The sequence below is a fragment of the Oncorhynchus nerka genome, linkage group LG21 (assembly GCF_034236695.1).
Source record: "Oncorhynchus nerka isolate Pitt River linkage group LG21, Oner_Uvic_2.0, whole genome shotgun sequence".
Taxonomy (NCBI): Eukaryota; Metazoa; Chordata; class Actinopteri; order Salmoniformes; family Salmonidae; genus Oncorhynchus; species Oncorhynchus nerka.
The window spans coordinates 28971769-28998266 of NC_088416.1; the positions used below are offsets into that span (position 1 = coordinate 28971769).

At 45.3% G+C, this 26498-nt stretch overlaps 1 protein-coding gene across 1 annotated transcript in view; it reads right to left on the reverse strand.

Moving 5' to 3' along the window:
* Nucleotides 1-1887: 1887 nt before the first annotated feature.
* LOC115104262 (protein shisa-9-like) overlaps nt 1888-26498 on the reverse strand; it is a 91834-nt gene continuing 67223 nt past the window's right edge. Inside the window, exons 3-5 of the mRNA XM_065006530.1 lie at nt 25723-25839; nt 7710-8001; nt 1888-7589 (exon numbers count right to left, since the gene is read on the reverse strand). Of these exons, the coding sequence (XP_064862602.1) occupies nt 7439-7589; nt 7710-8001; nt 25723-25839 (560 nt within the window). The 3' untranslated portion in view covers nt 1888-7438. The remainder of the gene's footprint in view (nt 7590-7709; nt 8002-25722; nt 25840-26498) is intronic.

The window sequence follows — 26498 nt, forward strand, 5'->3', positions numbered from 1 at the left end:
CTGGTTCCTCATGTGGTGGGCTTATCTCTCTCTTAGTCAGCTCTCTCCGGTTTTGCTGTCGCTCTTGTCTCTGTTTCTTAATCTAGTGCTGTCTGTCTTTGTCTCTCCTGTTCAATTCCCTCGGTTCTGCTTCCCTCTTTCCTTCTGGAAATGTCACATTCCTTTTTTCCCCACTTCCGTTCATCCTGCTTCTTCTTTCATTGTCCCGTCCTGTCTTATTCTTGCTCTCTTTCTGTTCCTCTCCCATAGCGTTATGATTTATTCATTTCCTTCATTATTGACTGCATTCCCTTTTAGTGTTCATGGTCTCCCTTATCTACACAGCTTGGTCTCACAGACTAGGGGTAACATAGTAAATGTAAAGCCTGGAGACTGAAATTAGTATGATATGTTGCGTTTGGTATGTTTACATAAGACAAGAAACAAAAGGAGGAAGGGTGAATGGTCCATCCGGGTGGATGGGTGGGAGTATAATGCGACCGTCTAGCAACCCAAAGGTTACGTGTTCGAATCTCATCATGGACAACTTTAGCATTTTAGCTCATTTGCAACTACTTACTACTTTTGAGATACTTTGCCACTATTTAGCATGTTAGCTAACCCTTCCCCTAACTTTAACCTAACTTCTAACCTTAACCCTAACCCAGACTATTTGCATTGCCCCCCCCCCCTCACCTTTACACTGCTGCTATTCTCTGTTTACTATCTATGCATAGTCACTTTAACTCTACCTACATGTACATATTACCTCAATTACCCTGACTACCCGGTGCCCCAGCACATTGACTCTGTACCAGTACCCCCCTGTATATAGCCTCGCTATTGTTATTTTACTGCTGCTCTTTTAATTATTTGTTTCTTTTATTTAGTATTTTTTTACTTATCTATTTTACTTAACACGTATTTTTCTGAACTGCATGGTTGGTGAAGAGCTTGTAAGTAAGCATTTCACTGTAAGATACGTGTTTTATTCGGCGCATGTGGCAAATCAAATTTGGTTTGATTTGACCGCCTAATCTAGCGAACTTTAGCCACAACAAAGTGGAATCGGTAACATATCATACGTTTTGCAAATTCTGAACATAATTGTAATTTGTAACATTTCATATGAAATGGATGATGGACATCCACAAATGAATACATACCATACGGAATGTATTGTATGATTATACTAAATGGAGTGTCTCGGATTAACATACAGAATAATATGAAATGCTCCGAGGCCAGGTTGGTCTACACCATGTCAGCTGCTAGTAAAACTTATTGAGAGCAGGAAGCAGAAATGTACTTTGTACCGTTTGGACTATACCACAGTATTGGTTTAGGATATAATATAAGAAAGCCTTTTCTCTCCCTGTCTGACAGACACTCACACAAACATGCCAAGACACAAGGTTTCTCTGACCATTTTCATTCTTTATCAAGTTCATACAAAGAACACTTAGTAAGGTTTCCTCTAAAAAGAGATGGTTAAAAAGCCAGACAATAACTTTGACCTTGACTCTTCCTCAAAAATGATTGTAATTAGTGCTGTAAAAATGGAAACAATCTTCATCATTGTTGTCATTATCATCATCGTCATCCTCAATGATATCTTCTTTTAAAATGTAAGTAAACAGCTAGGGAATGAAAGGACCCTATTGAGGCTATGATGGTGTCTTTATGAGACTGATTGAATCTGCATAGGACTGAAGTGTTAAGGTTGGGTGGGAGGGTTTTTTAATTCCCCTCATATCAATGTCCTCTGTCTTTGTGGAAGGAGCTCATTGGAACTCTCCTATCAACTGATCTGCCCAAATGCAACATCCTGTGAACCTTTAGTGTAGTTATATTAATGAGTGTGCTGCTATGTATTTCAGAGTCTTTTAACCTGAACATTTAACTGGAGTGGGAGGATGAGAGAGGGAGAGAGCAAGAGAGGGATGTGGTTTGTGGCGTTTGGCTCTTTGCTCTCTGGAGTCAGTCCAGACCCTGGAGACATATAAATGAAGTGAAACATCAGTGACAGCTGGCCTGGGTCTCCGTTTGGGATGGGGTGGCAGAACAAAACAAATGCAGGGCACTAGGAGAAAGGGATGCCCAGATAAATGCTGAACTCATGGAGAACATGCCCAGCAGACCAAAGGGTTGGACATTTTTTTTCTTCTGTTGACAGTGCCTGTCTTCCTTATACAATGTGAATGATAGCCTCCAAATTAACATACAATATGCTTTTCATTTGTCTTGCCTGTTCTTCTGGAATTGTATTTACTGTGTCAGTGTGTACTGTACTGAGTGCATGTGTGTTTGTGTGTACACATGTATTCACATCATTTGGCCAACACATTTTTCTAGACATTAAATATACATTTTTAGCTCTATTTCTCGTGGCCTTTAACTATGAATAAAGAACTGCATAATCAAAACCACATGTAAACAGAGAACATAAGAACACCTGCAACAACAAGGTTTATTTTTAGATGTCAGGCAGTATAATTAGTACAGGCCCGTCAGCTAAATGAATATAATTTCTGGTCAAAACATGCAAAGTTCCAGCACCTTAATTACCTTGTATCTCCATTCTATCTAGACAGCCTGGGCATATTAAGAGGTGTCCAAACCAATTTTGGGATTCATTTAAAAGCCATGGACCTTGAATATAAATCAATTTAGATGACAATTTCATTTAAAACCATCCAATTTTACATTTATAATTGGGCTATTTTCTTGACCAAGTCTACAGGCATTGCAAAGGTACTTGATAGATGCTTGGTTAAGGACGTCAATTAAAATCCTCCCTATGGTTTCTTCCTTGTTGTCTTAGAGTTTACGCACCCACGGATACTGTTTCATGGTGCTGGGGAAGAGGTGGGTATGGCGGCTTAATGGTAAAGAAATCTTGCTGATACTGGGCCCCCTCGTAAGGTTGAGATTAAAAATAGTACCAGTATTTGCCCTGCTTTACAGAGTGGAGAAGGGGGGACTTTTAGCTGATAGAACGAGGAGTAGACCTCCCCTCCTTAGCCTCGCATGTTGTCAGATAACTTCACATACACCAGGGGTTTGAAACACTTCTGCTAGCTAACAACCCAAAGAAACAGATTCGGCCAAATCGGAGATGTCAGAACAAATTAATTTGGTCACCGCAATCTGGGTGACCCAAACACTGGTAGCTCTCCACTCAACGCAAAACGAGAGAAAGATGTGTTTTTCTTGTTTAAGTCTATAAAAAGCCCTTATATAAAACAAGTATTTCACCATTTTTACAGAAGACAAGTGGTACAATATATATACACAAGTACGTAACAATCAAAGGTAGTCTACTACCAAAAGTATGGAACAACACATGATTTGCAGATATAAGTTGCACAGGAATCACAAATCTTCAATCGTCATTGGTAACTAATGTGTTGCCAAAGCACTTGAATACAATGCATTTTTGACATGAATACATGAGTGTATGTACCATACATAGTATCCGAAAAAGCACAAGCTTCAAACACAGGACGTTTTCTGTGCGTGGCCAGTTTTGAATCTGAAAGCACTTCATCTCTCGTCAGTCAAACGCTACTTTTTTGAAAGAACTTCCAATCCAAATACAGTACAAAAAAATCATACACAATATATTGCTACGGATGAAACCCAAGTATGTCTACCAGGTTGCATTCAGATAACCTGTTGTAGAATAGTTGCGTTTAAGGAAGTTTTACAAAGAACAGTCATTCAGCTCTTTTAGGGTGCCGTATATACAGTGTAATCATAGAGATTGAGTATGCACACTAAGCTGATGGTCCACAGTCTGACATTCCCACTGTGTGCTATCAGTTACGTGTACTCAATTTCTCCTGATAAGAATTATTTTGGTCCAGCACCTAAAACCACAAAATGGACGACTGTGAGATATACATGGCTCCTCTGTCCTGCTCCTCGTCCAGTGTTGAGAAACTGAGGCAAAACTTTGGGCCAGTAAGCCTTCGACAGCTTTAATTCACTTTTGACTGTCCAACACAGACTGAGGCAATCCAAAACCAGCGGGTTTACTGTGACAGTATTGGTGTAGGATTCACTGTACGGAGGAGGCCTGCGGCAAAAAGACTCTGGCATACCTGTGGGCCAAAAAGGCCCTTCACCGGGTAAATGATACTCACGGAGGGTGTCACTATTTCGAACAGTCAGCAGTGTTTGTCTCCCGTGAGTCAGATATACCTGCGGGTCAACATTCTCTCAGCACTAGGATGGGAAGAAGAGGGACATTAAGGTGGAATCTCAGCCAATTACAGTGCTTCGTTCTACTATAGGAGGCAAGCCAAGGCGCTAGCCTGGCGACATCCTGGTGCCTCGCTAGCTGTCAGCTTGGCCCCAGGCTGTGTTTGTCCTTGAGGCCTCACAGAGACTCACCCTCCTCATGGAGACTCCCTGGAGCCTGAAGGATCCATGTGTCACAACGTCAGCATCGTTCAGCTAGCGTTAGCAACACTATCCTAGTGTCTGCAGCCTGTAGAGCTCAGCTGAGGTTTCAGAGGTGTCCACTCTTGCAGGCCAGCCCTGATAACTGCTTGTAGGTTTGTGTTTCCTTTAGTATGGCCTTGCTGGAATTGTGGCTGTAAAATAACATTTGAATCCGTCCAATAGTAAAAGGTCATGGAGAGCTAATCAAGCTTTTTTTTCTGAGTGGAAAGGGTTCTCAGAGTTCTGATTCGCTAATGCAACTTCCTCTGCCGGAGAAGCGCACGAGGAGAGAGAAGAGAAAATTAAAATAAGCTCTGTGAAAAGCTCTGTGGTCTGGTTTCTGAGAAAATAGTCCAAAATACCTTTCAGAAGAGCCTGAAAAATCTTGGTCTATGTAGCTCTGCTTCCACCTCAGCTCCCCACATTTAAAGGACTCCGGAATGGTCCAAAGTCAGACTCCAGAGAGAGGGTTTGCAGATAGATGGGTACTTATTGCTTTGCAGACAGAACATATTGCTTGTTACTTGCACACATCCATTGCTTGTTCACAACCAGTAATGCATCCTGAACGATAAAGGAGAGACTCCATAGAATGCTTTATATGGCTGGGCTGTTAAGCTAAGAATCATTGTGTCTAAACCCCACCCCCACTTTTATGAATTGAAGTTGGAGAAAGCTAAATGGTGACCGTGCATGCTGCATACGGCAGCTATGAGTGCAGATGTGCATGATGCATATTTATACATGTACTGTGCATTTCCCAACACTTCTCTATTTCTGATTTACTTTTATTCAACCATATCATAAAAACAACAACAACTCCAAGTGGGTCTTGTGTAGATTACATAACAGCTTTAGAAATCCTGAAGTATGAACCGTGAACAGATCATTCAAATCCACAATGAAATGTAACATAAGCATTAACCCACAATAGTCTCCAATTCCAACACGAATGACTCCATCGGCTGCACGTAGTTTAAATCAATTAAAATGTCCTATATTCCATATCATGCTGCTGCATAGGCGACAGTGAAACCACTTGGTGTCTGTCTGTAACACAGAATGGCTCAACAATAGCAGCCGAATGAATCTCCAAATCATTTAACACTGTGAAAGCTCTGCTCCACTCCATGCATGCCTAGTGCGTGAGAGTGTGTGAGGGCCTGCCATGCTGGCGATTGGGTATCATTAGTTATGGCTGCACCCCCCGTGAGGAGGCATGGTGTCCCCTGGCTGGGAACAGCTTGGAAGACCATGCAGGTGTTGGATGCTGGAGGCTCCCACCATAAGTCAAGCCCACTGGGGAAAGGAAGAGCAGAGGGAAAGGGGGTCTGGTGGAGCTCAGGGACAGGCTGGAAGCTGGTTGGTGGGGAGGAGCAACAGTAGCAGCAAATGGTGAATGACTCTAGTAAACACGACTGACTGGCTGCCATCCGTTGATACGGTTCCACCTGTCTGGAATACCCTGGGCGTAGGTATGCACTGCGGCGTAACCTGTTTACTTATGATAATAAATTAAGCTTGAGGCTTGGGCTAAATTGCAGGAGAGTCCACTGAAACGTACGGTGAAGGACGGCGCTTGTGTGAACTTAGACGTATCAGATTTCCATGCAAATATTGTACCTTGCGGTCAAGTGTAAAATGATAACGAGCCAAGAGGAGTTGCTTGCTCTCCTGTAGCTGGAAATAATCCTTGTGGTTGGGAAAGACTTACTGTAATGTCTATGTTTAGCCACTAGCTTCAACCCAGCTGCATTTACAGTGACTCATTATACATACAGATGAACCATACACCTGCATTCAACAAAATGATCATATTAAAGCCTATTTTAAAATTACAATAATATATGCATGCATCACATGAATTGCTGCCAGTCTGGAAGACATACTTTAATAAAATACTCTGTATAATTTTCCTTCCTTCCTGACATTCATGTTTGGATAAATTCTTCAACAGCAAGCCAAAGCTAAGATAAAATAAAAAAGCAATGACCTTTACTTCACAACTACAACTTTCCACCCTTGTATTGCCTTTGGCACCATATTACCCAGGACAGACACGGTGACCTGTCCTGCCCTCTTGCAGGCGCCTATTGTCCCTTGCGATTTGCATCGGGCCTCTGCTGAAGCTTCACTAACACAGACGGTTCCATTCAACACGACTGTGGTGACCTTGCTGATACCTGTGCCGTTTGCCCTTTCCGATGCATGCGTCACCGATTAAGACAACAGCAAACAACACAACGCTGAGAGACGTGGACGCCCCAGGGCGTCTCCAGACACAACCACTGTGTGAGATTCCCCAGTTTTGACGACCAGGGGGCCTGAAGCTTCAGGGCTCTTCTCCAGCAGGTGACGAACAGGAGGTGCTTGCCGCACCAAACCTCTGTCCGGCTTAGTTCCTCATCCCTTATGCTTCAGGATGAATAAACAAGCCCCTCCTCTCTCTCTCTCTCTCTCTCTCTCTCTCTCTCTCTCTCTCTCTCTCTCTCTCTCTCTCTCTCGCTGGTACACATTTGCCAGAATGGTATCTCACTCTGTTCTGGATGGAGGGTGATGGGAGCTGACAAGACAATGGCATTGTCACTGCTGTTGTTCAGGGTCCTGGAGGTGCTTTATTCATGTGTACCACTCTGACAGGCTGCAAACAGTAGGAGAGTGTGTAAGTGTGTGGGGGGTAGGGATTTGTAGAGTAGTGGTGCCAGGGGGAGCAAAGAGGAGATTGACCAAAACAAAACAGGGAGGACGCTGGGACAGAGAGGGAATTTAAAGGAACCAGGTTTAGAGAGAGCGAGTCACTTCATGTGATCGTTACCTTCCGTTTTGGGTGTTACATTATCAATAACATAGAAAACCTGCAATTAAAATAGCAATAGAAGATTGCCTGTCCCTGTTCATCCCCCCCAGCCATCAACACGACATTGATTCGTACAAAAAGCTCTCGCTCCCAGGCCTTACTCCCAGTCCTATTGACTCTTTTCTTGCTTTCCTACTCTCCAAACGTTCATGCTCAGACTGTAACCTCTGTCTTGCTGTTGGTGGGCAGCCCTTTGTTTTTGGGGTGCATGTGGGGAGACTGTCCATAGCCCAGGGGCTGGGAGAAGAGTTCCGGGAGTGTCTCAATGCTGAACTGCCGCTTGTTGGAGTAGGCCTGCCGGCGGCTGTTGGGCTGTTGATGTAACTGCTGTTGATGTTGTTGATGTTGTTGATGTTGCGGATGCTGCTGATGCTGCTGTTGCTGCTGATGCTGAGGATGCTGCGAATGCTGCGGATGCTGCTGCTGTGCCTGTCCGATGTGGGAGGCCGTTGGATGCTGGACATGGCCCTTACTAGGGTCCCAGACTTTGAAGGCTGAGCTGGAGGTAAGCGGGTGGGTGTTAGTCTTGGAGACCTTGGGCTTGGGGAGCTGGGCGGCGGTGATGGTTATGGCCAGTGGGGCGTGGATGTCTGGAGGGGGCAGGAAGGGCTTGTCCTTGTGAAAGGCGATGGGCTGGAAGGTGGGGGGCGAGGAGTGGTGGCGGGAGTAGTCCACCATCGGGTAGCCCTTGTAGTAGTCTCTTGCTGCCGTATCTGCTGCGAGAAGGGGGAGGAGACAAAGGTGTGGGGGGGGAGAGAGAGAGAGAGAGAGAGAGAGAGAGAGAGAGAGAGAATGCGGTTAGTGGTATAGAGGTCAAAATACCTTACAAATACCTTTAATCTTTTCCTTTGACATGGTATCCACTCAACCTGTAGGTCCACAATGAGTTATATGGGTCAGAATATCTACCTGGTACCCCCAGAGACCTCAACAATGTCCTCCTTTGTTCAGATACAGTAAGAGCTCTGTTATCCAGTGGCCAAACCCCTAAACCAAGTTAAAACAAAACAACAACAATGAAAATCTGTAAGGAACTGCTGCACAAGCATCTCCTCCCTACTTTATCATGCTGTAAAGTGTGATTCCAGGTAATTACATTGTACACATTGTAATAGCAGCGTAATAGACCCCATCATAATGTGGCTGTAAAATATGCTGGAATAGAAGAGCACAGATGAATAGAATGCGTTGAGTTACCCCACTCATATCACTTCAATAACCTCTCTGTTTGAATTAAATGTACACATTTAGGCAAGTTATACAAGACATTGAGTCCCTTTCTGGAGTCACTTGTATGCTATTCTGCTGCCAAGGGAAGAAATAAGGTGAGACACCTCTCCCCCTGTGTTAATCCCTGTGCCGTTGGCTGTGTATTATATACCATGAAAGGAACCAGTAGCTTTACACCATCATCCCTAAACCAGCCAACCTGTCAGGTAAACCTACAATGACATGGAGGTAGAGCTGCACAGAGTGTACAGCGGCTTACACCCACAGGGGCTTGGTTCTGTGTGTGTCTGTGTGTGTCTGTGTGTGAGTGTGTGCTTGAGAGGGGGGTTAAAAAGCCTGAAGCCCAGTAACGTTAACGTTGAATGAAAACAAATAAGAAAAAAAAGCAACAGCAACTGGCGGATAAGCTGGAGTTTTGAGGGGAATAAAAATAGAGCGGGTTTAGTGTGTCGTGTCGTATTAGTGTGGGAGCCCTGAGTGCTGCTTCATGAGGTCACAGCCGCAAACCCCTCAGCCCTCAGACACTAACAACCTTGTTCGCCTCAGTGTTGTGTCATTTAGGTTTTTTCTTCCCCTATTTTGTTGGAAAAAATTATCCTGGTTGTTGTTGTTTATTTTCCCCCTCCTCCTCCCCCTCAGCCTCTGTGTGTGTGTGTGTGTGTGTGTGTGTGTGTGTGTGTGTGTGTGTGTGTGTGTGTGTGTGTGTGTGTGTGTGTGTGTGTGTGTGTGTGTGTGTGTGTGTGTGTGTGTGTGTGTGTGTGTGTGTCACTCGTAATTCAATGCATCACAATTTCAGTGGATCAGAAGTTGACATACACTAAGTTGACTGTGCCTTTAAACAGCTTAGAAAATTCCCGAAAATTATATCATGGCTTTAGAAGCTTCTAATAGGCTAATTGACATCATTTGAGTCAATTGGAGGTGTACCTGTGGATGTATTTCAAGGCCTACCTTCAAACTCACTGCCTCTTTGCTTGACATCATGGGAATATCAAAAGAAATCAGCCAAGACCTCATGTGAAGGCCAAATTACAGAGGATGAACATTTTGATGCAATTGGGGCCTTTAAGGCTGGGAAAACTCCAGGGCTGGATGGCATACAAGTGGAAGTATATATTTTTTTTTTATATACTCAGAGGACCATTATTAGCATGTTTTAACCACTCTTATATAAATGGTAGATTATCAGATATGTAACAAGAAGGTCTGATATCATTATTATTGAAACAGGACCCAAGTGGTACAGTGCCTTGCGAAAGTATTCGGCCCCCTTGAACTTTGCGACCTTTTGCCACATTTCAGGCTTCAAACATAAAGATATAAAACTGTATTTTTTTGTGAAGAATCAACAACAAGTGGGACACAATCATGAAGTGGAACGACATTTATTGGATATTTCAAACTTTTTTAACAAATAAAAAACTGAAAAATTGGGCGTGCAAAATTATTCAGCCCCTTTACTTTCAGTGCAGCAAACTCTCTCCAGAATTTCAGTGAGGATCTCTGAATGATCCAATGTTGACTTAGATGACTAATGATGATAAATACAATGCACCTGTGTGTAATCAAGTCTCCGTATAAATGCACCTGCACTGTGATAGTCTCAGAGGTCCGTTAAAAGCACAGAGAGCATCATGAAGAACAAGGAACACACCAGGCAGGTCCGAGATACTGTTGTGAAGAAGTTTAAAGCCGGATTTGGATACAAAAAGATTTCCCATGCTTTAAACATCCCAAGGAGCACTGTGCAAGCGATAATATTGAAATGGAAGGAGTATCAGACCACTGCAAATCTACCAAGACCTGGCCGTCCCTCTAAACTTTCAGCTCATACAAGGAGAAGACTGATCAGAGATGCAGCCAAGAGGCCCATGATCACTCTGGATGAACTGCAGAGATCTACAGCTGAGGTGGGAGACTCTGTCCATAGGACAACAATCAGTCATATATTGCACAAATCTGGCCTTTATGGAAGAGTGGCAAGAAGAAAGCCATTTCTTAAAGATATCCATAAAAAGTGTCGTTTAAAGTTTGCCACAAGCCACCTGGGAGACACACCAAACATGTGGAAGAAGGTGCTCTGGTCAGATGAAACCAAAATTGAACTTTTTGGCAACAATGCAAAATGTTATGTTTGGCGTAAAAGCAACACAGCTCATCACCCTGAACACACCATCCCCACTGTCAAACATGGTGGTGGCAGCATCATGGTTTGGGCCTGCTTTTCTCCAGCAGGGACAGGGAAGATGGATGGAGCCAAATACAGGACCATTCTGGAAGAAAACCTGATGGAGTCTGCAAAAGACCTGAGACTGGGACGGAGATTTGTCTTCCAACAAGACAATGATCCAAAACATAAAGCAAAATCTACAATGGAATGGTTCAAAAATAAACATATCCAGGTGTTAGAATGGCCAAGTAAAAGTCCAGACCTGAATCCAATCGAGAATCTGTGGAAAGAACTGAAAACTGCTGTTCACAAATGCTCTCCATCCAACCTCACTGAGCTCGAGCTGTTTTGCAAGGAGGAATGGGAAAAAATGTCAGTCTCTCGATGTGCAAAACTGATAGAGACATACCCCAAGCGACTTACAGCTGTAATCGCAGCAAAAGGTGGCGCTACAAAGTATTAACTTAAGGGGGCTGAATAATTTTGCACGCCCAATATTTCAGTTTTTGATTTGTTAAAAAAGTTTGAAATATCCAATAAATGTTGTTCCACTTCATGATTGTGTCCCACTTGTTGTTGATTCTTCACAAAAAAATACAGTTTTATATCTTTATGTTTGAAGCCTGAAATGTGGCAAAAGGTCGCAAAGTTCAAAGGGGCCGAATAATTTCGCAAGGCACTGTATATACACTGCTCAAAAAAATAAAGGGAACACTAAAATAACACATCCTAGATCTGAATGAATGAAATATTCATGGAGGTCTGGATTTGAAGTCACACTCAAAATTAAAGTGGAAAACCACACTACAGTCTGATCCAACTTTGATGTAATGTCCTTAAAACAAGTCAATATGAGGCTCAGTAGTGTGTGTGGCCTCCATGTGCCTGTATGACCTCCCTACAATGCCTGGGCATGCTCCTGATGAGTTGGCGGATGGTCTCCTGAGGGATCTCCTCCCAGACCTGGACTAAAGCATCCGCCAACTCCTGGACAGTCTGTGGTGCAACGTGGCGTTGGTGGATGGAGCGAGACATGATGTCCCAGATGTGCTCAATTGGATTCCGGTCTGGGGAACGGGCGGGCCAGTCCATAGCATCAATGCCTTACTCTTGCAGGAACTGCTGACACACTCTAGCCACATGAGGTCTAGTATTGTCTTGCATTAGGAGGAACTCAGGGCCAACCGCACCAGCATATGGTCTCACAAGGGGTCTGAGGATCTCATCTCGGTACCTAATGGCAGTCAGGCTACCTCTGGCGAGCACATGGAGGGCTGTGCGGCCCCCCAAAGAAATGCCACCCCACACCATGACTGACCCACCGCCAAACCGGTCATGCTGGAGGATGTTGCAGGCAGCAGAACGTTCTCCACGGCGTCTCCAGACTCTGTCACGTCTGTCACATGTGCTCAGTGTGAACCTGCTTTCATCTGTGAAGAGCACAGGGCGCCAGTGGCGAATTTGCCAATCTTGGTGTTCTCTGGCAAATGCCAAATGTCCAGCACGGTGTTGAGCTGTAAGCACAACCCCCACCTGTGGACGTCGGGCCCTCATACCACCCTCATGGAGTCTGTTTCTAACCGTTTGAGCAGACACATGCACATTTGTGGCCTGCTGGAGGTCATTTTGCAGGGCTCTGGCAGTGCTCCTCCTTGCACAAAGGCGGAGGTAGCGGTCCTGCTGCTGGGTTGTTGCCCTCCTACGGCCTGTCTCCTGGTAGTGCCTCCATGCTCTGGACACTACGCTGATAGACACAGCAAACCTTCTTGCCACAGCTCGCATTGATGTTCCATCCTGGATGAGCTGCACTACCTGAGCCACTTGTGTGGGTTGTAGACTCCGTCTCATGCTACCACTAGAGTGAAAGCACCGCCAGCATTCAAAAGTGACCAAAACATCAGCCAGGAAGCATAGGAACTGAGAAGTGGTCTGTGGTCCCCACCTGCAGACCCACTCCTTTATTGGAGGTGTCTTGCTAATTGCCTATAATTTCCACCTGTTGTCTATTCCATTTGCCCAACAGCATGTGAAATTTATTGTCAATCAGTGTTGCCTCCTAAGTGGACAGTTTGATTTCACAGAAGTGTGATTGACTTGGAGTTACATTGTGTTGTTTAAGTGTTCCCTTTATTTTTTTGAGCAGTGTATAAAGATCCAGTCCATTAAAAAAATTGGAGAACTCTTACACTTCAGTTTTGTGATGCAAAAATCCTAGAAAAATGCTTGGCGCATAGAATTTAAAAAGTATTGTCAGATATTATTCATCCTCATCAGACAGGTTTTTTACATGGACGATACATTGGAGATAATATAAGACAAGTACTGGAAACAATAGAATATTATGAAATATCGGGGACACCAGGCCTGGTTTTCATAGATGATTTTGAAAAGGCTTTTGATAAAGTACGACTGGAGTTTATATATAAATGCTTAGAATATTTAAATGTTGGGGAATCTCTTATAAAATGAGTTAAAATTATGTATAGTAACCCTAGGTGTAAAATAGTCAATAATGGCTACATCTCAGAAAGTTTTAAACTATCTAGAAGAGTAAAACAAGGTTGTCCACTCTCGGCATATCTATTTATTATTCCCATCGAAATGTTAGCTATTAAAATTAGATCAAATAATAATGTTAAGGGATTAGAAATCTGTGTCTTAAAAACTAAGGTGTCATTGTACGCTGATGATTCATGGTTTCTTTTAAAACCACAATTAGAGTCTCTCCACGGCCTCATAGAGGATCTAGATACTTTTGCTATCCTCTCTGGATTAAAACCAAATTATGATAATACGTATTGGATCACTAAAAAAAGCCAATTTTACATTACCATGTAGTTTACCAATTAAATCTGACGGAGATGTGGACATAATCGGTATACAAATCCCAAAAGAAAGAAATTATCTCACTCCAATACATTTTTATAGAAAGTTAGCAAAAATAGATAAGATCTCGCTACCATGGAAAGGAAAATACCTGTCTATTTGTGGAAAAATAGCCCTGATTATCTCTTTCATCATATCACAGTTTACCTATTTGATTATGGTTTTGCCTACACCTAGTGACCTGCTTTTTAAATTATATGCAAATAAATTCATTAAACCTACAATGTGATTTTCTGGATTTTTTTCTCTCATTTTGTCCATCATAGTTGAAGTGTACCTATGATGATTTACCCCAAAAATATATGGGGGATTGGAAATGATGCAGACAATTACATTGATGGAAGCAACAATCTGTCCGCAATATTAAGCTGATCTACCCCTTAAAATTAAAAACAAAAAATGATGGAATTTCTCGTGGATGAATGGTGTTGCATCCCACCAATAGAGTTCCAGACACTTCTAGAATCTATGCATATTGAAGCTGTTCTGGAAGCTGGTGGGAGCCCAAAGACCAATTAGGTTATTTATTTTGGCAGTTACCTGTATATTGCTCCTGAAACTCAATATCATCAAACCACAGACCAGTCTTCTAGAAAAGCTGGATTTCTTGAAGATCATAAAACATTCATTACCTTGAAAAACGATCAAAAAGTGGAAATTGTTCTTCAATACAGAACATTATAACACTTACTCTGTGTTGTTAAGGAGAGTTCTCACTTCTTCCAAAGGAGAACAACTACAGATGTATAAAGCTGCTTTAAATGGCCTAATCACTGGAAATGTTTTTAACGCGAGGCATTAAACGGCTATTATGCTGATAATGACAGTGCTCTTAAAAGGCTTGCTTTCATGTTGTGGCATGTGACACGTTTGGCAAGTCATGGGAGGATTAAATGGCTATGTTGCCAACGCAACTGTATACAGGCATGTGTTTATACATTCTAAATATTCTAAAAGGATAAGCAGCTTGATTCCAGCAGACCATGTGACAGGGTTTACACTGCCACATGGCTTCTCTAAAGAATAGAAGTCTAGCAGGTGCCAAGTCATTCATTCTGAAGACTTCCATTGATCCCCACAACACAGCCATTTTGAGGCCAAGTAGGGGTGTGCTGTAATTAGCCAAAGGAAAAAACAAACAATATTGCACCAGACTAGACTGACATTTTATCTCTTTATCCTTACTAGTGATGCTCGAAACCCATGCTACCCAACTACTACTCTTTATCCTTACTAGTGATGCTCGAAACCCATGCTACCCAACTACTACTCTTTATCCTTACTAGTGATGCTCGAAACCAATGCTACCCAACTACTACTCTTTATCCTTACTAGTGATGCTCGAAACCAATACTACCCCACTACTACTCTTTACATTTACTAGTGATGCTCGAAACCCATGCTACCCAACTACTACTATGCTTGCTAAGAAAGATTTGCACGAAAGTGACCTCAGGGTTGCAGCAGCATGCGTTTTGTCACGGGGAATCACTGACGTTCTCGGCCAACGGCACAGGAAGTGCACGGTGAGAGAGCATATGCACTGAAGGCGGGGGACCGGCAACGAGGCCTTGCTGCCCTCTCCGTCCATTTCTCGCCTTCTCCATCACTTTTTCGCACTATCCCTTTGTGCCCTATCAGAAATTCTCAGGTCGTTAGTGTTTAATTAAGATACAGGGCTACAACTACATCCTGGTCCAAGGACCTGCTGCTACACCTGGCAGAAGTTGGCTGACGCCTGAGCCAAAGCCCCTGAACTACACTCTGTCCTCTCAATGACTTTGCCAACACAGAGAGTGGCGACGTGCCGTGTTGATTATTGGCTTGCTGGGGGGTACAATCACGTGTGAAGAAATTAGAGTGCTAAGCCTATATCTCAAATGAGCTGCTGTGTGTGCCCTTATGAGTGTGTCTGTGTGTGCCCTTATGAGTGTGTCTGTGTGTTCCCTTATGAGTGTGTCTGTGTGCCCTTGTGAGTGTATCTGTGTGTGCCCCTGTGAGTGTGTCTGTGTGTGCCCTTATGAGTGTGTCTGTGTGTGCCCTTATGAGTGTCTGTGTGTGCCCTTGTGAGTGTGTCTGTGTGTGCCCTTATGAGTGTCTGTGTGTGCCCTTGTGAGTGTGTCTGTGTGTGCCCTTATGAGTGTCTGTGTGGTGTGTGCCCTTATGAGTGTCTGTGTGTGCCCCTGTGAGCGTGTCTGTGTGTGTCCTTATGAGTGTGGCTGCGTGTGCCCTTATGAGTGTGTCTGTGTGTGCCCATATGAGTGTGGCTGCGTGTGCCCTTATGAGTGTGCCCTTTTGAGTGTGTCTGTGTGTGCCCTTATGAGTGTGTCTGTGTGTGCCCTTTTAAGTGTGTCTGTGTGTGCACTTATGTGTGTCTGTGTGTGCCCTTATGAGTGTCTGTGTGTGTGTCTGTGAGTGTGTCTGTGTGTGTGTCTGTGAGTGTGTCTGTGTGTGCCCCTGTGAGTAGCCTTATGAGTGTGCCCTTATGAGTGTGTCTGTGTGCCCTTGTGAGTGTATCTGTGTGTGCCCCTGTGAGTGTGTCTGTGTGTGCCCTTGTGAGTGTGTCTGTGTGTGCCCTTATGAGTGTGTCTGTGTGTGCCCTTATGAGTGTCTGTGTGTGCCCTTGTGAGTGTGTCTGTGTGTGCCCTTATCAGTGTGTCTGTGTGTGCCCTTATCAGTGTGTCTGTGTGTGCACTTATGAGTGTCTGTGTGTGCCCCTGTGAATGTGTCTGTGTGTGCCCTTATGAGTGTGTCTGTGTGCCCTTGTGAGTGTATCTGTGTGTGCCCCTGTGAGTGTGTCTGTGTGTGCCCTTATGAGTGTGGCTGCGTGTGCCCTTATGAGTGTGCCCTTGTGAGTGTGTCTGTGTGTGCCCTTATGAGTGTGTATGTGTGTGCCCTTATGAGTGTCTGTGTGTGCACTTGTGAGTGTGTCTGTGTGTGCCCTAATGAGTGGTTGTGTGTGCCCTTATGAGTGTGTCTGTGTGTGCCCTTATGAGTGTATCTGTGTGTGCCCCTGTGAGTGTGTCTGTGTGTGCCCTTATGAGTGTGCCCTTATGAGTGTGTCTGCGTGTGCCCTTATGAGTGTGTCTGTGTGTTCCCTTATGAGTGTGTCTGTGTGTTCCCTTATGAGTGTGTCTGTGTGCCCTTGTGAGTGTGTCTGTGTGCGCCCTTGTGAGTGTGTATGTGTGTGCCCTTATGAGTGTGGCTGCGTGTGCCCTTATGAGTGTGCCCTTGTGAGTGTGTCTGTGTGTGCCCTTATGAGTGTGTCTGTGTGTGCCCTTATGAGTGTGTCTGTGTGTGCCCTTATGAGTGTGTCTGTGTGTGCCCTTATGAGTGTGTCTGTGTGTTCCCTTATGAGTGTGTCTGTGTGTTCCCTTATGAGTGTGTCTGTGTGCCCTTGTGAGTGTGTCTGTGTGTGCCCTTATGAGTGTCTGTGTGTGCCCTTATGAGTGTCTGTGTGTGCCCCTGTGAGTGTGTATGTGTCCTTATGAGTGTGGCTGCGTGTGTCCTTATGAGTGTGCCCTTGTGAGTGTGTCTGTGTGTGCCCTTAGGAGTGTGGCTGCGTGTGCCCTTATGAGTGTGCCCTTGTGAGTGTGTCTGTGTGTGCCCTTTTAAGTGTGTCTGTGTGTGCACTTATGTGTGTCTGTGTGTGCCCTTATGAGTGTCTGTGTGTGTGTGTCTGTGAGTGTGTCTGTGTGTGCCCCTGTGAGTGCCCTTATGAGTGTGTCTGTGTGTGCCCTTATGAGTGTCTGTGTGTGCCCTTATGAGTGTCTGTGTGTGTGTGTCTGTGAGTGTGTCTGTGTGTGCCCCTGTGTGTGCCCTTATGAGTGTGTCTGTGTGTGCCCTTATGAGTGTCTGTGTGTGCCCTTGTGAGTGTGTCTGTGTGTGCCCTTATCAGTGTGTCTGTGTGTGCCCTTATCAGTGTGTCTGTGTGTGCACTTATGAGTGTCTGTGTGTGCCCCTGTGAATGTGTCTGTGTGTGCCCTTGTGAGTGTGTCTGTGTGCCCTTGTGAGTGTCTGTGTGTGCCCTTGTGAGTGTGTCTGTGTGTGCCCTTATGAGTGTCTGTGTGTGTGTGTCTGTGAGTGTGTCTGTGTGTGCCCCTGTGAGTGCCCTTATGAGTGTGCCCTTATGAGTGTGTCTGTGTGTTCCCCTATGAGTGTGTCTGTGTGCCCTTGTGAGTGTATCTGTGTGTGCCCCTGTGAGTGTGTCTGTGTGTGCCCTTATGAGTGTGCCCTTATGAGTGTGTCTGCATGTGCCCTTGTGAGTGTGTCTGTGTGTGCCCTTATGAGTGTGTCTGTGTGTGCCCTTATGAGTGTCTGTGTGTGCCCTTGTGAGTGTGTCTGTGTGTGCCCTTATCAGTGTGTCTGTGTGTGCCCTTATCAGTGTGTCTGTGTGTGCACTTATGAGTGTCTGTGTGTGCCCCTGTGAATGTGTCTGTGTGTGCCCTTGTGAGTGTGTCTGTGTGCCCTTGTGAGTGTATCTGTGTGTGCCCCTGTGAGTGTGTCTGTGTGTGCCCTTATGAGTGTGGCTGTGTGTGCCCTTATGAGTGTGCCCTTGTGAGTGTGTCTGTGTGTGCCCTTATGAGTGTGTATGTGTGTGCCCTTATGAGTGTCTGTGTGTGCACTTGTGAGTGTGTCTGTGTGTGCCCTAATGAGTGTCTGTGTGTGCCCTTATGAGTGTATCTGTGTGTGCCCCTGTGAGTGTCTGTGTGTGCCCTTATGAGTGTCTGTGTGTGCCCCTGTGAGTGTGTCTGTGTCCTTATGAGTGTGCCCTTGTGAGTGTGTCTGTGTGTGCCCTTTTAAGTGTGTCTGTGTGTGCACTTATGTGTGTCTGTGTGTGCCCTTATGAGTGTCTGTGTGTGTGTGTCTGTGAGTGTGTCTGTGTGTGCCCCTGTGAGTGCCCTTATGAGTGTGCCCTTATGAGTGTGTCTGTGTGTTCCCTTATGAGTGTGCCCTTGTGAGTGTGTCTGTGTGTGCCCTTTTAAGTGTGTCTGTGTGTGCCCTTATGAGTGTGTCTGTGTGTGCCCTTGTGAGTGTGGCTGTGTGTGCCCTTTTAAGTGTGTCTGTGTGTGCACTTATGTGTGTCTGTGTGTGCCCTTATGAGTGTCTGTGTGTGTGTGTCTGTGAGTGTGTCTGTGTGTGCCCCTGTGAGTGCCCTTATGAGTGTGCCCTTATGAGTGTGTCTGTGTGTTCCCTTATGAGTGTGTCTGTGTGCCCTTGTGAGTGTATCTGTGTGTGCCCCTGTGAGTGTGTCTGTGTGTGCCCTTATGAGTGTGGCTGCGTGTGCCCTTATGAGTGTGCCCTTGTGAGTGTGTCTGTGTGTGCCCCTATGAGTGTGTCTGTGTGTGCCCTTATGAGTGTCTGTGTGTGCCCTTATGAGTGTCTGTGTGTGCCCTTGTGAGTGTGTATGTGTGTGCCCTTATGAGTGTCTGTGTGGTGTGTGCCCTTATGAGTGTCTGTGTGTGCCCCTGTGAGTGTGTCTGTGTGTGTCCTTATGAGTGTGGCTGCGTGTGCCCTTATGAGTGTTTCCTTGTGAGTGTGTCTGTGTGTGCCCTTATGAGTGTGTCTGTGTGTGCCCATATGAGTGTGGCTGCGTGTGCCCTTATGAGTGTGCCCTTGTGAGTGTGTCTGTGTGTGCCCTTATGAGTGTGTCTGTGTGTGCCCTTATGAGTGTGTCTGTGTGTGCCCTTGTGAGTGTGTCTGTGTGTGCCCTTTTAAGTGTGTCTGTGTGTGCACTTACAGTGCCTTGCGAAAGTATTCGGCCCCCTTGAACTTTGCGACCTTTTGCCACATTTCAGGCTTCAAACATAAAGTATTTTTTGTGAAGAATCAACAACAAGTGGGACACAATCATGAAGTGGAACGACATTTATTGGATATTTCAAACTTTTTTAACAAATCAAAAACTGAAAAATTGGGCGTGCAAAATTATTCAGCCCCTTTACTTTCAGTGTAGCAAACTCTCTCCAGAAGTTCAGTGAGGATCTCTGAATGATCCAATGTTGACTTAAATGACTAATGATGATAAATACAATTCACCTGTGTGTAATCAAGTCTCCATATAAATGCACCTGCACTGTGATAGTCTCAGAGGTCCGTTAAAAGCGCAGAGAGCATCATGAAGAACAAGGAACACACCAGGCAGGTCTGAGATACTGTTGTGAAGAAGTTTAAAGCCGGATTTGGATACAAAAAGATTTCCCAAGCTTTAAACATCCCAAGGAGCACTGTGCAAGCGATAATATTGAAATGGAAGGAGTATCAGACCACTGCAAATCTACCAAGACCTGGCCGTCCCTCTAAACTTTCAGCTCATACAAGGAGAAGACTGATCAGAGATGCAGCCAAGAGGCCCATGATCACTCTGGATGAACTGCAGAGATCTACAGCTGAGGTGGGAGACTCTGTCCATAGGACAACAATCAGTCGTATATTGCACAAATCTGGCCTTTATGGAAGAGTGGCAAGAAGAAAGCCATTTCTTAAAGATATCCATAAAAAGTGTTGTTTAAAGTTCGCCACAAGCCACCTGGGAGACACACCAAACATGTGGAAGAAGGTGCTCTGGTCAGATGAAACCAAAATTGAACTTTTTGGCAACAATGCAAAACGTTATGTTTGGCGTAAAAGCAACACAGCTCATCACCCTGAACAGACCATCCCCACTGTCAAACATGGTGGTGGCAGCATCATGGTTTGGGCCTGCTTTTCTTCAGCAGGGACAGGGAAGATGGTTAAAATTGATGGGAAGATGGATGGAGCCAAATACAGGACCATTCTGGAAGAAAACCTGATGGAGTCTGCAAAAGACCTGAGACTGGGACGGAGATTTGTCTTCCAACAAGACAATGATCCAAAACATAAAGCAAAATCTACAATGGAATGGTTAAAAAATAAACATATCCAGGTGTTAGAATGGCCAAGTCAAAGTCCAGACCTCAATCCAATCGAGAATCTGTGGAAAGAACTGAAAACTGCTGTTCACAAATGCTCTCCATCCAACCTCACTGAGCTCGAGCTGTTTTGCAAGGAGGAATGGGAAAAAATGTCAGTCTCTCGATGTGCAAAACTGATAGAGACATACCCCAAGCGACTTACAGCTGTAATCGCAGCAAAAGGTGGCGCTACAAAGTATTAACTTAAGGGGGCTGAATAATTTTGCACGCCCAATTTTTCAGTTTTTGATTTGTTAAAAAAGTTTGAAATATCCAATAAATGTTGTTTCACTTCATGATTGTGTCCCACTTGTTGTTGATTCTTCACAAAAAAATACAGTTTTATATCTTTATGTTTGAAGCCTGAAATGTGGCAAAAGGTCGCAAAGTTCAAGGGGGCCGAATACTTTCGCAAGGCACTGTATGTGTGTCTGTGTGTGCCCTTATGAGTGTCTGTGTGTGCCCCTGTGAGTGTGTCTGTCTGTGAGTGTGTCTGTGTGTGCCCCTGTGAGTGCCCTTATGAGTGTGCCCTTATGAGTGTGTCTGTGTGTTCCCTTATGAGTGTGTTTGTGTGCCCTTGTGAGTGTATCTGTGTGTGCCCCTGTGAGTGTGTCTGTGTGTGCCCTTATGAGTGTGCCCTTATGAGTGTGTCTGCATGTGCCCTTGTGAGTGTGTCTGTGTGTGCCCTTGTGAGTGTGTCTGTGTGTGCCCTTATGAGTGTGTCTGTGTGTGCCCTTATGAGTGTGTCTGTGTGTGCCCTTATCAGTGTGTCTGTGTGTGCACTTATGAGTGTCTGTGTGTGCCCCTGTGAATGTGTCTGTGTGTGCCCTTATGAGTGTGTCTGTGTGCCCTTGTGAGTGTATCTGTGTGTGCCCCTGTGAGTGTGTCTGTGTGTGCCCTTATGAGTGTGGCTGCGTGTGTGCATTTGTATGTGTCCCTGTACCTCAATGCCTTTCCATGTGTCATTACCATTGTTTAGAATCTCATGCGTCAACCTGCTTTTCCGGCCATCTGCAAGCTCGCGTGTGTGTGTGTGTGTGTGTTTGTGAGTGTGTGTGCTTGTGAGTGTGTGTTCTTGTGAGTGTGTATTTGTGGGTACGCATGTGTGTGTCCGCAAGACCATACGGCTGTCTGCTCCATTCATGAGGAAATAACAAGTGAAATACCCTAGAGGTGTAGAGAGACTCCCCTCTCTTAAAATCAATGGATTCAAATGAGATGCAGAGATGTAAATACGAAGCAACTGCCCGTGGTAATGCACCAGCCGTGAGGTGGGCCCTTCTCAAGGGCCCGATGAGCCGGCATGCCAACCTGCTGTGCCACAGGACCCGTGCCCCGGCTGGCACCACGGATGGCAGCCACGCCATTGTCTGTACAACATACAGCTATGCGTGTGTGAGTGTGTGTGTGGTGTGTACAGTGTCTAAAAAAATGAATGCAGTTTAAAAGTGACTAAGAGCGGACCGTATTCTGTTTGGGGTCCTCCTGGTGACAGGGTTGGGGATTATAAAATGTGCTTTCATCAAGCAGAAAGGAATATGGAGAAAAAGAGTGTTGCATCACAATCGGATGAAAATGTTAATTTAAGTATTTTACTGCAAATGTCAATGACAACGTCATATGAATCTATTGTCTTTTCTATTGACGGTCCTTTGGTGCAATCACACTTATTTACTCAGTGTTACGTTCCCCAGTTTATGTGTTGTAGTTTGTGTATTTGCATGTGTTTATTTCAGGAAATGGCTTCCTGAAACCCCTCAAGCAGCTGATTGGTCGACTCCATAGCTAATTGGAGAGCTGACCCCGCCCCCTCGTCAAGACGCAGCTGTCTCCAATTACCCATTCATTCTGAAGCTATATAAAAGCCAGTGTTCTGTTCAGGAGGGAGGTCATTGCAGAGAGGTCATTGCAGAGAGGTCATTGCAGAGAGGTTGAATGTGAGGGAGGTCATTGCTGAGAGAGGAGGCTGATGGCTGTGGATAATTTACTATGTTAGTTGTTGGTAGCAGTTGGTATGTTCTGTGAGTTTGTTGCTCAGATAGAGCTTATTTGATGTCCTTTGTTTCTTAGTTTGTTTGAGAAATTATTTGTTCTCCTGTTTCATTTGTTCCGAGGGGGGGAAGGGGAAGGCACCTAGGGAGTGCTTAGGCAAGAGGACCGCGGGCATACATATACCCGTAGTATATTCATTGTCTAGGCACAATAGGTAAGACCTGGGCGGACCACCCCCTGTATTTTGGTTCGGGCACCAGGTGGTGCTAAATAAGGTAAGTAGTGTGTAGGCAGGTAAGATAGGAGAGGGGGGGCTTTGAGATTTACTTTCTTTGCTTTGGTTCCGTCCAGCCCCTTCTCCCCATATTACCGTGTAAAGGAATAAAGTCCTTGTAAACGGTACCACATTCTGCCTGTTGTCATCCTTACTCACGCCTACAGTCCATACCTCTTTCACTTCACGGAGAGTTGAGTTGTAGCAGGGTGTTGCGCTTTCTCTTCATAGAGGCGTGCGTAACATAATGGGGGCTCATCCGGGATCATTCCATTAAACCCACCGGACCCTGCTGCACTGAGCTCTCTGTGATTGATGATTGAGGTGTGACGGTAGGTTGTGAGTTTGGATGACTTGTTTAGTTAGTGTGTTCAGTAGACTGCATTGTATATAAGATCGCTGCTTCAGCCATCTCCAAGTTTTTTGAAGCACGCTCTATTGATTGTTTAGCTGACCATTATGGATTTGTTTTCCCTGAGAAAGCCCTAAAGGCTGAGCTTTTGGTGCTAGTCAGGGAGGGTTTAGTGAGAGAACGGAATCTCTCATTGCAAGGAGAGGAGACGGGTAGACCTTCCGATGCCAAGTCAGAGGACAGGGCGGAGGAAGGGGTTCCTCGTACCCCCTTTACATTGCCCCGATTCGATCCTTTATCCTCTGCTTCGGGTCGTTCAGATGGGACTGCTAGGCTGAAGGTGAGGCTGGCTCGGTTAGAAATGGAGCAAAAAGATAGAGCGACAGCATAATGAAGTGGACTCCTCCATCCCTGCCATTAGTGGTTTTAGAATAGGAGGAGCTAGTGAGCAGTTCTAATGACATGCAATGATCTCATGGCGCAAGCATGTCTGTGTCGTGCTGTCTTTCCAAATAAGCATCAGTGTGTCCTTGTCTTTCCAGAGTGATCAGATACAATCGTGTGTGTGTGTGTGTCTGAGTCTGTATGCTGGGGTCAGAATGCATGTGTGTTGGGGTCAGTGTACTGTAAGAATGTGTGAGTGTGTGAGGCCATGGGGCCAGCCAAAGGGTACGGCTCTGACCCATCCAGACCCATACTGTCAGCCACTCAACAGGGAGTCATATCACTCACTATTCTGACTGCCTGTGATTGAGCTACAGGCAGGGTTACTGCACCATGTGTCTGTGTTCCACATGTGTCTGTGTTCCACATGTGTTTGTGTTCCACATGTGTCTGTGTTCCATATGTGTTTTGGGATATGGGATATGTAGTAGCATCAGTTTGTGTGTTAATGAGTTAGTCATGATAGAGGAGGGCAGTGGATGATGTGTGGGAGTAACATCATTGTTGTTCATATACAACATACATCCTCTACTTCAGGGCTGCCCAACCCTCTTCCTGGAGATCTACTGTCCTGTAGGTTGGACTGAAGACCCACAGGAAGGTAAATCTCCAGGAAGAGGGTTGGGCTGAAGACCCACAGGACAGTAGATCTCCAGGAAGAGGTTTGGGCTGAATACCCATAGGACGGTAGATATCCAGGAAGAGGGTTGGGCTGAAGACCCACAGGACAGTAGATCTCCAGGAAGAGGGTTGGGCTGAATACCCACAGGACGGTAGATCTCCAGGAAGAGGGTTGGGCTGAAGACCCACAGGAAGGTAAATCTCCAGGAAGAGGGTTGGGCTGAAGACCCACAGGACAGTAGATCTCCAGGAAGAGGGTTGGACTGAATACCCACAGGACGGTAGATCTCCAGGAAGACGGTTGGGCTGAAGACCCACAGGACGGTAGATCTCCAGGAAGACGGTTGGACTGAAGACCCACAGGACAGTAGATCTCCAGGAAGAGGGTTGGGCTGAATACCCACAGGACGGTAGATCTCCAGGAAGAGGGTTGGGCTGAAGACCCACAGGACGGTAGATCTCCAGGAAGAGGGTTGGGCTGAAGACCCACAGGACGGTAGATCTCCAGGAAGAGGGTTGGGCTGAAGACCCACAGGACGGTAGATCTCCAGGAAGAGGGTTGGGCTGAAGACCCACAGGACGGTAGATCTCCAGGAAGAGGGTTGGGCTGAAGACCCACAGGACAGTAGATCTCCAGGAAGAGGGTTGGGCTGAAGACCCACAGGACGGTAGATCTCCAGGAAGACGGTTGGGCTGAAGACCCACAGGACGGTAGATCTCCAGGAAGAGGGTTGGGCTGAAGACCCACAGGACGGTAGATCTCCAGGAAGACGGTTGGGCTGAAGACCCACAGGACGGTAGATCTCCAGGAAGAGGGTTGGGCTGAAGACCCACAGGACGGTAGATCTCCAGGAAGAGGGTTGGGCAGCCCTGCTCTACTTGATTACTCACACATGTTTTTCTCACGTCTCACACAGTCACCCATGTTTTCGAGAGCTAAGTATAGGCATGTTATAATTAAGCAATAACGCCCAAGGGGGTGTGGTATATGGCCAATACAATATGGCCTGATACAGCCAGCCATGGTATATTGGCCATATACCACAAAACCATGAGGTGTGTGACTGCTATTATAAACAGGTTACCAGCGTAATTAGGAGAGTAAAAATAAATGTTTTGTCATACCCGTGGCCAATCAGTGCGTGTGTGTGTGTGTGTGTGTATTTGTGCGTACACGTGTGTGTCCGCAGGACCATACGGCTGTCTACTCCATTTATGAGAAAATAATAAGTGAAATACTGTAGAGGCTTATAGGGCACCAGCTACACAGTTTATAATATACATTAACATACATTAACATTATATAACATATAACAAACACTCTGTTCAATACTGGAGTATCACAGGCACTGTGTCTCACGTAATATTGACGTCAGTTCTCAAATGCACGTGTATAAATATTCAAATGCATAAAATATGTTTCTATTATTTAAGTGAGTGGATAGGTTTTAGTGCATTTCTGTCTATGTGAACTGGTCTGTTGATAGACAGTGTATGTGAAAGGATGTCTGTAGTGAGCGGTACGCTGCTTACCCACAGCCTTGAGGGAGGCGCACTTGTTAAAGCCCAGACCAAGGTTGTTGTGAGGGTGGGAGAGCGCCATCGCTGGACCCAGGGGTGAGAGGGCAGCGTTATTCAGGTGGTTGTGATCTGAAAGACAGAGAGAGAGAGAGAGAGGGAGAGAGATAAAGACAGCAAGAGAAGAAGAGAGAATGAACTGCTGTTACACCCTTAGTCCATGTGTACCATCATGTGTACCATCATGTGTACCACCATGTGTACCAACATGTGTACCATCATGTGTACCATCATGTGTACCACCATGTGTGAGTAATGCTTAATGACCTGTATATTTATGCATCTACTCTGTGCATAGTGGGGGCTGGTGAAGATAAGGATGCATGCTGAGAAAAACATGTGACCACACTGTCCTTTGTAATATTGAGGCAGTCAAATATCCTCCCCTACACTAGAAATACATTTGCTATCTTCGGCTGTTCCCATGGGAGAACCCTTTGGAGAACCACTTTTGGTTCCAGGTAGAACAGTTTAAGGACGCTAATGTGGCCCAGTGGTTGCAGTCCCGGATGTGGCGTTCATTGGCGTGCACGAGCACCGCCTCTCTATCTGCCCCGTGGCAGTGTGAGGCCGGATGGTTTGTTGTGGTACACACATGCAGAGCATCGACATGCAGATGGAAACTCTACCCAGAGCCATACTTTTAGAGAGTTATGCCAACTTTTAGAATTTTAGAATATTGTTATAATTCTAGACATTCAGTTATAAAGCATTGTTTAAATATTCCCTAT